Source organism: Pipistrellus hanaki (assembly GCF_964339955.1).
Source record: "Pipistrellus hanaki genome assembly, chromosome: 17".
In the NCBI taxonomy this organism is placed as follows: Eukaryota; Metazoa; Chordata; class Mammalia; order Chiroptera; family Vespertilionidae; genus Pipistrellus; species Pipistrellus hanaki.
The window spans coordinates 28,002,749-28,020,154 of NC_140519.1; the positions used below are offsets into that span (position 1 = coordinate 28,002,749).

Genomic DNA, 17,406 nt, shown 5'->3' on the forward strand with positions numbered 1-17,406 from the left:
ATGACCACATAAGGTCTCAACTGGGCACTTAAGACACGATTGGGGCCTGGCTGCCATGGTTGAATGGTTAAACATTGACCGGACCAGGAGGTCATAGTTTGGTTCCTGGTCATGGCACATGCCTGAGTTGTGGGCTTGATCCCCATTGTGGGGCATGCAGGAGGAAGTCAATCAGAGATTCTCTCTCATCATTGATGCTTCTCTCTCTCTCTCCCTCTCCCTTCCTCTCTGAAATCAATAAAGATATATATTTTTAAAAAGACACAATTGCATCCGAAACCGGTTTGGCTCAATGGATAGAACATCGGCCTGTGAACTGAAAGGTCCCAGGTTTGATTCTGGTCAAGGGCATGTACCTTGGTTGTGGGCACATCCCCAGTAGGGGGTATGCAGGAGGCAGCTGATTGATGTTTCTAACTCTCTATCCCTCTCCCTTTCTCTCAGTAAAAAAATCAATAACATAAATAAAATAAAATAAAATAATAAAAAAATATAATATAAAATATAAAATAAAATAAATAAAATAAAATAAAGACACAATTGCATACTTTAGATACACTTTAACCGCATGGATTGTGGGCTTGTGTTTTAAGACTTCCCCACACTGTTGTAAAAACTTAGCGTGTTTTTGGGCAAACTGAGGATGACGTCTGACAGGGTACACTGAGCAACAAGCTGTCAGGTGTGAGGCAGGAATGGGTAGGAGCCCAGGCTTCACAGACACACACGGTCTGTATCCATTAGATAGGTTTCTGTACATGTGCAAAGAGTTATAGGATGCCAAATGAGAAGAGAAATATTGACACTATTCACAAAAGACCTTGGTTCTCTGTGCATAACACTTTCTTTCTCTTGGCAGATCACATCAGATAAGGCTTCTCTCATTCCCTTCATACTTTCTATAAGGTAAAGCTTGGTGCAGCTACAGACCTATTTTATGTTAACCAAAATCAGCACCATACTGTATGCCAACATGGGAGCCCCTGACTAATAAGCAATCTTGTTCCCTTATGTTGACATTGCAACAGCTTTCTGGCTGTGTGCATTTGCCTTGCTGCTTTGGATTCAGCCATAACAAAAAGTAAAACAGAGCCAAACCATATCCGAGGGCACAGTGGGGAAAGTCCCAGAAATTCTAAATAGAGAAAGTATATATATATAAATACATATATATTTAGATTAAGGCTGCTGATATAAGATTGTGCTTAAAACATCATTGAAGGTAGATTAAGAGAATATATTCTACACAGTCTTAATTTGTTTTCTATTCATATCTAACATGTGGGAGCTAAGAATAATTATGCTAGTTGCAAAAGCCTCAACATTGTCATCTAAAGCAGGGGTAACAATACCAAGTGCACCAATTTGGGAGGAGGACTAAATAAACTAACAGCAGTTTAAAAAAAAAAAAAAAAAAGTCTGTCATCTGTCTGTTGTTTTAGTGTGCTAAGCACTCATTTTTCTCTTGTAACAGAATCTCCTTCATACATACATATATGTATGTATATAGAAGCCTGATGCATGAAGATTTGTGCAAGAATGGGCCATCCCATCTCTGGCTGCTGGCACTGCCTTTCCACTCTGGCCCTGCCTTCCCATGCTGTCCAGAGGCCCAGAGCGACTGGGGCGGTGCTGAACACCTGTGTTATCACCATGGCGACGACACAAGCCTCCCGCCTCCCCCCACCCACTGATCTGAACCTGCATATGCAAACTAACCACCATCTTTGTTGGATTAATTTGCATACTCATTCCTGATTGGCTGGTGGGCATTGCAAAGGCACAGTCAATTTACATCTTTCTTTTTTATTAGTGTAGATTATACACACACACACACACACACACACACACACACACACACACCATATTTTCCAGCGTATAAGACGACCCCCTAATTTTACAGTTAAAACATAGGTTTAGGCCTATATTTGCTGTATAAGACTACCCCCCAATTTCAAAGAAAAGACTTACTTTGCCGTCAAGATCTGCAGGTAATTTTTGTGCAATTTGGTCTTTTGCCCCCAATTTTTGGTTGACTTTTTTTCATTTCAAAAGTCGTCTTATACACCGAAAAATATGGTGTGTGTGTGTGTGTGTGTGTGTGTGTGTGTGTGTGTATAACAATACCCACCTGCCCATGTTCACCCAACCAGTGTCACTCTCCAAAGTTTAATCCCAGAAATAGCCACTGTAGAAGCAGAAAACAGCTAGATCTCATTTATCTGGCTGTAGGTGGTTACAAATGTTTTCCCCTTGGTCACTAGTTCCTGGTACCTGGATCCCCAAGGTCAGTCTTAGCAAAGAATTCTGCTAAGTCAATTTATGAGAATCCCCCACCATGGCTATCTGAGCACTCTTGATTAGGTTCCTTACTGTCCATTTTTAATGTCTAAGTCCTTGATCTGCCCTTAGCAAGAATCCCCCTACCCTTGCTGCTTCCCATCAATAAAGTCCATGCACTGACCACCTCACCCTGCTATGCAGCAGTGAATCCCCACCTGTTCTTGTATTCACCTCCCTTTCTATAATACTCCTATTGCAACAGTCTTGAACAAAGCCTTCCTCACTGTTTTTAAGAAGTGTCAGAATAATTTTTTTTTTCAAACTGGGCAAGCTGCAATTTTTACTTTAGTCTCAAACATCTGTGCTTTTTCGTTCCTTCCCTTTTTCCTTCCTCCCATCCCCGCTTCCCTCCCTCTCCCTTTCTTCCTTTCTTTGGCCTGGCTATTCCAGGCTTAGGTTGAACTCTGTCAGCGATCTCCATTACTGGAAAGATGGGTAATTTCTGTCTGGATCCAGCATCTCACTCTCTCTATAGCCCCCACGTTTCTTCATGGACACCACAGCCAATGTCTCAGCTACCATATTCCAAGGGAGAATGAGATCATCACAACCACCCTCAAGCAGCTGGGAGGACTAAAAAGATAATATGTGTAAAACAGCTTTGCGTATTGCAAAATGTTACATAAATATATATATTTTAAACAAAAGAAAAAGAAAAACGGCTTGATGAAGTGTTGAAATTGTTGAAGTGCTCTGACTAAATCTCTGAAAGGGGAAATTATACGCCTGGACACAGCAGCAGTAGCCCAATTATTCAGGGTCAGCTGCTGCAGCTGTGAGCAATTTCCCCACGTGACTATCTGGTTTCCATCTACCCCCATTTAAGGATAAGATAGCTACATAGCAGCTAACACAGCTGAAGGAGAGAGTTTATATAAATACAGAAATATGTCCATCACATTTGCAACAGCTACACAAAATTCTCAAGGTACCGAGCGATGACTGCTTGCAGAAAGAATCTTGTATAGTTTACAGGCTAGCAGTTTTATAGGTGCAATATCTGCCAGACTGTGTGAGCTGATGCAATACAAGTTGAGATTTTTTTTTTCCTGGTTAGTACAGCTCATAATTAGCACCCAGTCTTCCTTAGTGATTTGCCTTGTTTTGAATCTTCAATCTGCCACTTATAAACTCTTGTCTTCAGCAAGTTACTTAACCTCATCTTAAACATGAAAATTGTGATATCTAACTCAAGGAGTTAATGAGCGGAATAAATGAGTAAATGAGTAAAGTGGTTAGAACAGTAGCCGGTGTGTAAGAAGCTCTATAAATTTTAACTGTTATTCAGAGTTGATCAGATTACATGCAATGTCTGCCTTGGAGGGCCAGAGAGGTCGACACTGTGCTAAAAGCCTTACCAACTACTATCATTAGTCCTGACAGCAGCTCTATGCAAGAAAGAGTTCCCACAGCTGCCTCAAATCAGAAGGGCCTGCTTGGGGAGCTGGCCTGGCAAAGTATCTGAGAACTTGGCCTCCCGCAGAGTCCCTAAGTTACTAACTGACAAGGCAACTTTGTCCACCTGGGGCATGGGGTTCTGTTGTACCAGCCTGCCTGGCATGTTTGTACAAACACTGTGATTTACGGAGAGTATGCGCTCTCCTTCTGAAAGTCTGGAATGCTGGCAGGCATGTCCCTGCTGAAGGAAGGAGCAAAATCGGTGTGGCCCTGGGAAGCAGAACAGAGGAAGCCTGGGCCCGGATTCTCCAGACAACACCTTATATGTCTTTCTCCCTTGTGGTTCCTTCTCTGTATCCTTTAACTGTCACAAATCTTAACCATGCATCCAACTATATGTTGAGTCCTCCCAGTACATGTGGGTGGTCATAGGCTCTCCAAAAACAAAAGAAAAAAATTCACAGAGGTATACAGTGTGACTCTAATTTCATAAATCTAATAACCTGAGGAATGGGAGAGTTGAGTTGTTGACATGGCCACTCAGTAGGTGAAAGAGCTGGGAACTAAATCCTGCCTGTCTTGGTCCAAAGATCATGTTCATTCCAGTGTGTCAGGCACCCACACCTGATTATACACATTCTGGGCCAAAGAAAACTTTCTAAGGCACAATGACTGGTAGCTATGGGTGAATATGCAACTTTGGTTAAATATCTAGAAGGCTTTTGAACTTCAGTTGTATTACTGTAAAATTATTATAATAATAATACCAATGTCATAGAATTGCTTTGAAGATTTAATATGATTATATATGTCATATATGTGAAGCATATACATATTAAATATATAATATATTAAAATCTATAAATTATTTAGTCCAGTGCCCAGTACAACGTAAATCTCAATGAATGAAACAACTAGGTAAATATGAACATACATGGCCAACATATATATATATATGTACATGTATACATACACTTGTATATATTGATACATACATGTGCATACCAGTTAATTAATCATCTAACTAATTCTGCATTAATTATAGAGCATCATTCACTATTTATAAATGAAGCTAGTTATAATTTAATAAGTGGGTCTGATTTTACATCTGCTGGTTTCAATCTAAGGAACCACTCTTACTCAGAAATCTACTCAAAGTCTTTTTTTTTTTTAAATATATTTCTATTGATTTCTTACAGAGAGGAAGGAAGAGAGATAGAGAGCTAGAAATGTCGATGAGAGAGAAACATCGACCAGCCGCCTCTTGCACACCCCCCACCGAGGATGTGCCCGCAACCAATGCACATGCCCCTGACCGGAATCGAACCTGGGACCTTTCAGTCCACAGGCCGACGCTCTACCACTGAGCCAAACCCTTTTCAGCTACTCAAAGTCTTAAGGATGATTTTCTTTAATGCTAAACCTGTGAAATTAATCATTAGCTGGACATTTCAGAGCTTTGCTTAAGACACTATATGGCATTCATCATTAGCTCTAATATAAAATAAGTGGCAGCCACATTTGCCTAGCTTATAGTTAGGACTTGAGATCTAGTAATGAATGACTGTTCTAGGGAACTGGAACTCCCTTAGAAACTCCAACTTCTACATGGAGAGAATATTCAATCCTCCTAAAACCACGGAAAGCAAACTTCTGTGGCTAAGATCTGCTACCAATAATGCCCCATTCTATCCTTTCCATTGTGGTTTTATGGCATTTATGTTTATAGCCATTACACACTTATACTTAATTGAAGTATAATTACTCACTCTTTGGAAATCATTTGGAAACAATTCATGTCATCCTCTATCTTCTCTCTGAAGTTGAGATGTGCAGTATTAGTCAGTAAATGGTAGCAGAAAGGGTTGGTTTCCTCCTAAAATTTGGTGCCACCAAGTTTTCTTTCTGGAGCCAAAATGACAGAACTAACTCCAACCCAAACACACCATTTTTCACTGTGGAAAACCTCCATCATCCCAACCAACTCTGAGTTCACATGTATTAGCAGTAATATCCATTTGGAAATTCCTACCCAATTGGCCTCATACAAATTATGTAACCTATTGGTGTCTTTGTTTCCTTATCTGTAAAATGGAGATGATAGAATACCTGCCCTATAATTGTGTACTATGTTGTGCATGTAAAAGCTTGTTAAGAGGATTGGCCTCATGTTAGATGTTCTTAACCCACACACACACACACACACACACACACACACACACATAAATTTAACAACAACAAAAATAATATCTACCTCAAAGAGTTTAATAGGTTTAAATAAGTTAATATGCATAAAAATTATTAGAATAGTGCCTGACATAGTATTGAATGAGTGAATGAATGAAAAATATATAATATATCTTCTTACAGTTCTCTAATCGCTTCTATATTCATCTTATTATCTCCCCCAAAGACTATAAACTGTTTAAGACCAGGTACCACACTGGCACTATATTTTTCTACCTACCTTCCACCTGCAGTAAACTTAACCCAGCTGTTGACATATTAGGCCATAATAAACAGTTATGAGTTTGACCAAGCAATATTGAATAGGATAAACCCCCAAATACACCAAGTGCCTTTCTAACCAATGCCACCAGATCAGTGGCTTTCAAAATACTTGACCCCAACACAGTTTTTATGCTGCTAATCAATACACACATGAACATGTCTATATGCTTATAGAGTGTATATTTAACTGAAATTAAAGTTTTGCAAAAGAGTATTTAACTTTACTACATAAAATAGGCTCTGATATTTTCTAGTTAAACCCAGTTAAATCCAGTTCAGGGCATCTCAAACTTTCATGGGCATTCAAATCACTTGGAGGTCATGCTAAAATATAGGTCGGATTCAAAGAGTCTTCATTTCTATCATGCTCTCCGTGACACTCTGGTCTGTGGACCACACTTTGAGTAGTAAGAGTGCAGTCTAGTCTATTTAAAATAATTTTTATTTCTGGAATGTCTTTCTAAATTTATTTCATAGCATAATAAAAAAAAAAAAGAGTTGCAATCTGCTGTTTGTAAAACACAGCTCCAAGTAATTTCAAAAGTTTCTTAATCTCTCTCTAAAATTCCACTGTTATCTTCCCAGCCTTGGAAATAGCGCCCCCCTACGCCCTCCCCCCACGGAAGAGGGAGCATGGAATTCAAAGGAAGAATGTCTCAAGTACTAAAGTATTATCTTTCATCCTGGCTTAGGCTGAAATGCCTATCTTATTCCCAACCCTTTTCTCACCATTCTGAGCCTACACCTTGCCGTTATGTTAATAAATGTTACAGCACTTATTAAAAACAGAACACTGAACCAAGTATCAATATTTTATATCTAATCCCACATACTCCTGGAACTACTCTATGCAGGGATTCCCATTTCACAGATGACAGGAGGTAAGTAGCTAATAACTGGTGGAGCTGAGGTCCCAGATATTATGTTCTTGTGACAGCCAGCCTCCTAGATGGTTCCAGTGATCCATCCTCCTGGGGTTCACACTGACCTGGTAAGCAACAGAGTACTGAGGAAGGGACAGTGTGTGACTTTCTAGGTTCAGTTAGAAAACACTATGGCTTCTGTCTTGCACTCTGCTGGACAACTCCCTCTAGAAGAAGCCAAGTCGCCATGTCATGAGAATTCTCAAGCAGCCTTATGAAGAAGTCTACATAGCAATGGACTGACACTTCCTGCCAACAACCAGCACCAACTTGTTAGGCACACAAGTGAGCCACTGTGGAAGCAGATCCTCTATCCAGCCTGTCAAGCTTTCAGGTATCACCACTGATATCTTTTTCTTATATATATTTTTTATTGTTGATAGTATTACAGATATCTCACATTGTCCCCTCCTTTAACTCCCTCCTCTCAGCCCCTACTCTCCCCTCCCCCGTCCTGAGGTCTATTGCCCATGTCCATGGGATATGCATATAAGTATATAAGTTCTTTGATTTATCTCTTCTTGTCCTCGCAACCCCACATCGAGGTATGTCAGTCTGTTCTATGCCTCCATGCTTTGGATCTTATTTTGTTGGTCAATTCATTTTGATGGTTAGATTCCACAAATAAGTGAGATCATGTGATATTTGTCTTTCTCATATTGGCTTATTTCACATAGCATAATATTTTCCAGATCCATCTATGCTGTCCCAAAGGGTAAGAGGTCCCTCTTTTTTATAGCTGCATAGTATGCCAGAGTATAAATGTCCCACTGACATCTTGACTACAACCTCATGAAGACCTCAAGAGAAATCCACCCAGCTAAGTCACTCCCAAATTCCTGACCCACAGAAACTGTGTGAAAAATATTATTTCCTTTCATTTTCTGCCATTAAGTTTTGGGATCATTTTCTATGCAGCAATAGATAACTAATATAGTTCTTAGCCATAGGTTATATTGCATCATTATGATTCAGCCCGAAAAAGAAAGTGAAAGTTTTATGAAGGTCATTTGGATTACTTCTTCACTGTGGCAGCTTATACCATGCATGGTTGATTTTCTTTCTTTTTAAATTTAAAATGTATTTTTCAATTAAGTTTACATTCGTATTATTTTGCATTAATTTCAGGTATACACCATAGTGGTTAGACAATCATATACTTTACAAAGTGCTCCCCCTGATATTTCCAGTACCCACCTGGTATCATGCATAGTTATTGCAATATTATTAACTATACTCCCTAGGCTGTATTTTACAACCCGTGACTATTTTGCAATTACCAATTTGTAATTCACATTTTCCACCCAGTTCCCCCAAGCCCCTTCTCCATTTCAGAAAATTTTCATTCTCCCTTTGCAAGCAACATTGTGAAAGGCATTAATTCCCCTTCAGGCCTGACCAGCTTAGATCCTGTAGTCAATAGGAATATGGGATTAGTAATGTTAAATCATATCGAATATAACTTTTGAGAGATGCTACAAGGATCTGCCTGCCCTCTTTAGCTTCTGCCCGCATTTGTAAAAACAATATATCCCAAAGAGTGGAATTTCCTTTAAGGTCCCAAAATGTGATGGCATGGAACTTTACCTCTAGCTAAGCTGAGCCCAAGCAGAAGCACAGTTGACTTATAGACCTATGAGAAGTAAATGTTTATGGTGGTAATCCACAAGATTTCAGGTTTGCTTGTTACCACAGCAAAAACTGACCCATGCACTTACCATGCTGTATGATGCCATACTCCATAAGCCGGTGGCATAGTTGCTCTGCCTCTTTTCTTGTGGTGGCCTCGCCTTCCTGAACCAGCCAATCCAGGAATTCAGATGCCATGAAGGTGCGCTCATACTTGACCCCCTCCTCTTCTCGGGGCTGCAGGAGTGTGTTTTCAGGGCTCATCAGCCTGAGAGGGAAAAAGGAAAAAAATAAACCTATACAAAAGGAGAAGAGCTCATTTGAAGTCCTACATCCTAGGCTTCTGTGAGACATCACAGCAAAGTTGTCAGACAGACAGATATGGCTGTCATGTGCTGCCACAACTGTAATTTTTAAGAGAAGGATCTGCTTCAGATGTGAACAAGATGCTTTCCCCCTAGTAATTAGAAGAAAAAAAAGAAAAAAAGAAAAAAAAAAAACAACCTGAAAATGCCATAGAACTTTAGCATTAACAAATTGCATTCGGTTTTACAATTTACTGACCAAGTCCCACCCTACCTTTCTACAAAGGCTTTAGCCCATTTCTTTCCCAAAGGCATTAGCCCATTTCCCAAATTAATGTTCCATATTGCTGTGGACTGAAGGTCTGTGTCTTTCTAAAATTCATATACTGAAACGGTAATGCCAAGTGTGATGGTATTTAGAGATGGGATCTTTGGGAGGTGACTATTTCATGAAGTCAGGGCTCCCATGATGAGATTACCATCCTTACAAGAAGAGCTACAAGAGCCTGGCCAGACAGCTCAGTTGGTTAGAGCACCATCTCAACACGCCATCACTGTGGAGTCAATCCCTGGTCAGGGCACATTCAAGAATCAACCAGGGAATGCATAAATAAATGGAACAACAAATCAATGTCTCTCTCTCTCTCACACACACACACACACACACAAACACACACACTGGAAAGAAATAGCTATAAGGCTGCTTTCCCAGGGTTAGTAACAACTGAGTTGGTGTGAGCAATAAGAATTATATTTAATATAATAATAACCAGGCCCTTCTTAGAAGATGGAAAGGACAACTGTTACATATGCATCAACACAAGTGACAAAATCATAAGACATTCTCTAGTCTCATGCTTCTTTCCAACACGACTTCACTGCTTCTCCCATCAAGAGACTGAGTCTACTTCCCCTTCCCTTGAACCTGGGCTGGCTTTGTGAACTGCACTGAACCTGCAGCTCCCACCTTCACCCCTTGTAATGCCATGATGAGACCACCTTGTAAGAAAGCAAGTCCCACCTACTGGAGGTAAAGAGGTCACAGAGAGAACTGAGATGCTCAGGCAATAGCCAGCACCAATTCTCGGACATGTAAATGAGGTTATCCTGCCCAGCTGACTCTCCAACAACCATATGAATGAGCCCGAGATGAAAGCAATAAGGTAAACAACACAGAACCCACAGAATCCAGAGAAATAATACCTAATTGTTGCCTTAAACTACTAAGTTTGGGAATGATTTGTTTTATAGGAAGAGATAACATTCATACCAATGAGCAATGGCAAAAAGATGTAAAAAAAAAAAAAAAAAAAAAAAACCAACACAGAAAAAGAGACACATCACACTCAAAAAGTACTGAAAGAACAATGAACAAATACTGGAATGTTCTGCACCAATCAAAAAGAATATATGCATCCTTATGTTCATAGCAGCACAATTTACAATAACTAAGATTTGGAAACAGCCCAAGTGCCCATCAGCAGATGAGTGGATGAAAAAGCTGTGGTACATTTACACAAAGGAAAAATATGCAGCTATAAAAAAAAGAAGAAACTTTTATCATTTGCAACAGCATGGATGGACCTGGAGAGTATTATGCTAAGCAAATTAAGGCAGTTTGAGAAAGATAAGTATCACACGATCTCACTCAGATGTTGAATCTAATGAACAAAATAGATCCAGAGACATAGAAGCTTGAAACAGACTGTGGAATCTCAGAGGGAAGGCGGGGGTGAGGTGAGGAGAGATTAACCTGGGAATTTATATGCATATACTAGTATGTACAACCCATGGGCACAGATGTAAGTTTGGTGAAGGCCTGGGAGGGGCAGGGGCAGGGTTGAGGGGGTCAATGGAAAAATACACACAAGGGGACATCTGTAATACTTTCAACAATAAAGGTAAATTTTTAAAAAAAGAAGACAATACTGGAAAGTTCTGGAAATAAACGGCATGGAATAAAGCCATATAGAGGTACACCTGGAGCCTACATTGGAAATGGGACTCTAGAAAGGAGAACTGAAGAGCCCATTTATATGCCCAAATAGGAATACCACCATTTCTTCATTTCTTTTGACCCTCAAATAAGGTATTTTGGAGTGAAACTAGACTAAAATTAGCCTCCTAAGATTTCCAGTTTCATACATTATTTCCTCTAAGAAGCTGTCTCCAATTCCTCAAATATGGACCACATGCCCCTTTTCCAAGTCCCTTTTCAGAGCCCTAGGGGAATAACCTACTCATAATTGTAAGCTTTTAGACAAAAAGGTTTACAGATGTTTCTAGCACAATAGGTGCTCAAAAAGTATTTCTTGAATGAATAAAACTCATTTCTATGCATTGCCCTACTATGCATTATTCTCTAAGAGAATAATTAAAAATGACACCCCTAGGATGACCCTGTGTGGAGGTGAGATGAATCAAGAGTCTCCACCTTAGCGATTTAAGATTCAGACACAGACACCTGGCCTTTATCTCTGTTTCTAACCACTCTTCCAGGTCAGCGATTTTCCTTTCAGGGTGTCGAGAGGACAAGGGGATGCAAGTTTACTGGTGTCACTTCCTATAATCAGAAACATGACCTGTCAGTTCTCTAGAGCTCCTGCTAAGTAGCTGGTGGCCCCCAGACAAGTGGCTGGTCAGCTGCTGCTGCCAAGAAAAGAGCCCAGTTGGCAGGCCTGCCTGGATTAGCTCAGCTTGCCACATTATTAAAACACACACCACCACCCTTCGCTCTTCCTTATTTCATTTCCTCTTAAAATCAAGTCAGGTTCCTCTCTTATAGACAAAGCCTTTCATAGGATTTGATTTTAGTATTCATATGTAGTCACAGTGTTAAAGTAAGAGTTTGATTTAGTACTTGTTCCAATTATGTTTTGCTACATAACAAGCTACCCCTACACTTGGTGGTTTTAAACAACCCCCATTTAATTATATCTCCAGATTCTGTGGGTTGCTTGGGGCTCAACTGGGCAGTTCCTCTATCAGTCTTGCTGGAGTATCTCATGCAATTGCAGGCAGAAGGTGGCTAGGACAGGGGTGGCTGGCCCTGTGCTGCTCCTAAGTCAAAGAGCTTTTCTTTCCCGTGAGGCAGGCTGAACACTGAGGCAGAGCTGAAGAGGGAGGACACAGATACTGCCAGGACGTTTTTGTAGTTTCATTGTGGTGATAATCCACTTACCAGGCAATACCATTTCATATGTACAGTTCAATGGTATTTGGTATATAAAGAGAGTTGGATATACCACATTCATATACAAATTTTTGGGTGGACGCACATTTCATTTCTCTAGAATAGAAACCTAGAAGTAGAATTGCTGGGTCATATTGTAGCTCTATTTAGCCTTTGGAGAAACTATCAAACTATTTTCCGAAGTAGTTGTTCCATTTTACATTCCTCCAGTAAAGTATGAGTTCTAATTTCTCCACATCCTCACCAACATTTGTTATCATTTTTTTTTATTACAGCCATACCTAGTAAGTGTGGAATCTCAGTGTGGTTTTGATTTGCATTTTCCTAATAGTTGATTATGTTGAGCATGTTTTCATGTGCTTATTTGTCCATTTGTGGGAAAATATCTACTCAGACCCTTTCCCCACTTTCAAATTAGATTACTTGTGTCTTTATTATTAAATTTTAAGTGGTCTTTGTATATTCAAGATGCAAGTCTTTTATCAGACATATGATTTGCGAACACTTTCACCCATTTTGTGGCTTGTTTTTCACTTTCCTGGTGGTATTGCCTTAGTCCAAGAGTTTCTAATTTTGATATCGTCTAATTTATCCATTTCTCTCCTTTGTCACATGTGTTTTTGGTGTCACCTTTTGGAACCCACTCTTTAACTCAAGCCCATGAAGTTTTACTACTAAGTTTTTATTTGATTAATTCTTAGTTTTAGCTCTTGCATTTAGTTCTACGATCCATTTTGAGTTAATGTTTCTATAAGGCGTGAGGTAAGAGTCCAACCTCATTCCTTTATTTGCAACTATCCTCTTGCCCCAGTACCATTTGTTGAAATGACCATTCATTCCCCATTGAATTACCTTGGTACTTTCGTCAAATATCAATCAACCATGCCAGGCCTTCTTAATGCCTAAGATCAAAGGACACAGATGTCAACTGCCCTGAATTATATTTCTTAAAGCCATCAGAGACATAGCAGACTCAAGGGGAGGACCACATGCACCATCTCTTCATGGAAAGACCAATATGCACATATAGGAAAAGGTGGAAATGTTTGGGGCCATCTCTGGAGACTAGCTACTATAAGGCTTTATTTTAATTTGTCAACTGAAAAGCAATTCCAGGATGCATAGCTCATTCACAGTTTTATGTTGTCTCTTCCTCATTTATTTAATATTTTTTTACTTTACTTAAGTGTGGGATAGTTTTAAAGGCATGCAATCTAAAGGCCAACATAGCTTCAAATCCTAACTCTGCACACTTATTAGCTAGATGACTCTCTTTTCCAAGTGTAAGATGGAGATAATAGTAGTGCATCCTTGAACAGTTGTGTAGCTTAAGTGTGATAGTGCAGGAAAGGCTTCAATCATGGTCCCGGTACACCATAAACACTGAATACACTTCAGCCATGATGAAGATGGTGATGAGGATGATGGTGATGATAATGATAAAAAGCTTTCTAGATGGAGCCATTATTCAATAATGCTAAACACCTTTTTTGTGGCAAAATGAATTAAGATTGTGTGTGTATTTCCATAGACAAGATTAACAGTTCCATTTTAATTAGTCATCAGAAATGTGTGTGTTGTTCTTAGATTTGATGACACAAATTTATCTTTAGTCAAAATTGTCCTGTGCTGGCCTATCATCATGACAAAGCCACAGGCTTTTCAAGGTGTCAGACATGAACACTACTCACCTCCTGCAATACTAACCAGATGTTGAGTGGGTGCATGTGAACTGACCGCAACCTTTCCTGGATATACGTGACTCAGATTTCCCAGACTCTCTTTACCCGGGGGAAGGCAGCATTACAATAGAAGGAACTGCTGCGTTTAGGGGCCAGTACAGGAATAGAAAGAAGCTGATAGCGATCTCCTTGTACATTGAAAAAAAAATTTCAGGAGAGCTGAAAAGGCCGTATATAACGTGGGAACATTTGTGAATGGTATACAAGGACATGAGATAGAGAGGGAATCAAAGTGACCCAGGGGCTATTATGCCAAAAACATGTTTTAGATTTTAGAGAAAATACTTGTATAAAAGTCATGTGTTAATGTAATGATATATTATACATAATAACTATTAAAAATTAAAAAATGCATTCATCCAAATAGTAAAAGTGCTACTTGCCCCTGGGAGTAAAGTATGAATAATTTTTCTCTTCTCTCCTAACAGAATTCTCTATTACTAAAATTATTCCCCAGAGAGAGTGTATGAAGTTTGTAACTGAGAAAATGTTATCAATAAAAAAGTAATGGTAAGGTTAAGTTCCTCATATAATAAAGTAGCTCCCAAAGTTCAGATTATGTATGTACATGTGTGCTTCCAACATACACTTTGAATGTGTAACACTGACTTATATGATTAGCAAGAAAGTATTAGGGAGAAATGCTTACATGAGCACTAGTATTTCAGTAATCTATATTATGTCTGTTCTATAATCTATTCTATAATCTATAGAACAGACGTAACATAGATTGACATAATTTTCATAATAATTAGGTTTTAAACTAGTAAACAGAAAACTGTTTGGGTAATATTTATGAGTAAAAATATTACATACTGGAAAAGATAAGGGAAAGGGAGGAAAACAGCATTTTACGCTCTTTGCCTACAAATATCCTTTACCTTCCCTCACTTGTTATACACTGAATGAAACAAACTCATTTTCATCTTCATTCCTTACTAAGGCTTTTCCCTCACATCCTCCCTCCTTCTTTTTCTTGGGAAAATCCAAACTATTCTTTAAAAAACAAAAGGGGGGGAGGGGGCGCGCTCATTGTACAGTGCACCAGGGAAACACAAGAGCCAAAATCTAGCCCCAGTTCCTCAAAGACATGAGAGACTGCACCAGCTTGAAGGCAAGGTCAAAGGGAGCCTGGTTTTCATTTGCATAAAGGCACTAAATGAGAGAATGGGGTTCTGTATTAAAAGGCTAGGTCAATTACTAACCCCAGTTTGAAAGTACTCCAACTTGCCTCGATTTATGAACCAGGAGGTCACGATTTGATTCCCAATCAGGGTATATTCCCCGGGTTGTGGGCTTGATCCCCAGGAGGGGTGTGCAGGAGACAACCGATCAATGGTTCTCTCTCATCATTGTTTATATATCTCTCTCCCTCTCCCTTCCTCCCTGATCAATATTTTTTTAAAAAGAAAAAGCAAGTACTCCAACTAAAGAGCAATCAATACAGACGTGGCCTGTATGGTTCAATGGATAGGGTGTCAGCCCCAGCATCAAATTATTACAGTTTTGATTCCCAGTCAGAGCACATACCTGGGTTGCTGTTTGATTCCTGGCCCCAACACGTACAAGATGCACATTGACCTCTCTCTCTCTCTCTCTCTCTCTCTTCCACAACTCCCTCCCCCTTCCACTCTCTAAAACTCAATGGAAAAAATATCCCTGGGTGAGGATTAACCAAAACAACCAAAAAAAAAAAAAAAAAAAAAAAAAAAAAAAAAAAAAAAAAGCAATCATACAGATCTCTTTCTCTCCTTTTTGAATTTAAAGACAGTACCATGGTTTATATATCCTCTCATTTTTAATGCACTATATTGACCCCTCCAGCTAAACTAGAAATTTCTGAAGGATAGACACCTCATCTTAAATGCTTTTTATTTCTCAGAAAACCCAGCCCAGAGAGGGGGTATATATTTAGTGTTTAATAAATATTTATTCAGCAACTAACTGGAAACTGAGACTACTACAAGCAATAGTCCTGGAGAGTGCCAGATGTCTTTGAAGGTAAAACCCTTCCTCTTTGCTTGCTATTTTAAATTTGCTAGAAGCCAGAACTTCTTAGAGCTGGTTTTATGCCCTGAAGTGACTGAGATTCTGGAATTGAAGTTGTAATTTTCACATTCCCCATGGTTTTCAGTGTTGTCTTATTAAACATTTTCAGAACTTGCATCAGCTTCAGATAGAAGCTGAGTACAGAGCCCAAGTCCATGGCTGTCCTAAAAGGCTGCATTCAGCTCTGGTTTCATAACCATCAAATTACACAAGAAGCGGAGACACCAAGCACTTTTATGATGGATTCAAATCCCTGTGAGCCTTTTCAAACATCTGTCAAGAAAAGCTGGGTTCTAAAACATATTATAAAAGCTCTTTTCAAGGAAATGGTTATTATTTGTTTTGGAAGCTTCCATAATTATTAGAAGAATTTGTTGCCAGGAACAAAGAAAGGTTAAAGGAAAACTTTAGGAGGAGCAAGATGAAGTACTAAAGAAAAATTGAAGACAACACCACCTAGGAAAAATATGAATATATTTTGCCGAAACCGGTTTGGCTCAGTGGTAGAGCATCGGTCTGCGGACTGAAAGGTCCCAGGTTCGATTCTGGTCAAGGGCATGTACCTTGGTTGCGGGCACATCCCCAGTAAGGGGCGTGCAAGAGGCAGCTGATCGATGATTCTCATCGATGTTTCTAACTCTCTATCCCTCCCTCTTCCTCTCTGTAAAAAATCAATAAAATATATTTTAAAAAAAATATATGAATATATTTTAAAAAGGTAAAAAAGTGATTAAAAAACAAAACAAAAAAAGCACTGAACATAATGATGATAGGGACAGCTTTAAGGGCTGGGGACTGGAGAGCAGCTTTGTCCTGCATGTTTGTGGAAATGGTGTAAAAGAGGAAGGGAGGGAAGTTAGGGGCAATCAAGCCTGTAGGAAGGGCAGTTAGGTGTGACCAGGCCGGTAGAGGAGGGCAGTTGGGAGACCCAGGCCTGCAGGGGAGAGCAGTTGGGGGTTAAGCAGAAATAGAAGTTGGCTTTGAGACAGTGAGAGGATACAGGCCCAAGGCACAGCCAGTAGAAATGCATTGTGTAAGGAGAGATCAGGACAAGCAGCTCAGTGTTGAGTAGGGTCAGGATGGGACAGGTGTGGGGATGTGAGTGACCACAAAATAGATAGGCAGCCCTTCAGTCAGAAAGGCTTCAGATCCTATGATTTAGATAGAGTATTAGATAAACTCTGAGCTCAGGCGTGTCAATGAAGATAACAAAGGTGACACATAATGGTTCTTTGGTATGATGAAGGTCAGTCTCCATTTGGCTTTTTATTATGGCAACAGTGCTTTCAACTCAACAACTGTATCAGCACTTA

At 39.6% G+C, this 17,406-nt stretch overlaps 1 protein-coding gene across 2 annotated transcripts in view; it reads right to left on the reverse strand.

Annotated features, from left to right (window-relative positions):
* DEPTOR (DEP domain containing MTOR interacting protein) overlaps positions 1-17,406 on the reverse strand; it is a 118,283-nt gene that overhangs the window by 51,083 nt on the left and 49,794 nt on the right. For both annotated transcript variants that reach the window (XR_014793240.1, XM_084864982.1), the window contains exon 4: positions 8,894-9,072. Coding sequence is in view for 1 of the 2 variants with exons in the window: in XM_084864982.1 (XP_084721108.1) it covers positions 8,894-9,072 (179 nt within the window). In the remaining variant the exon portion in view is untranslated. The remainder of the gene's footprint in view (positions 1-8,893; positions 9,073-17,406) is intronic.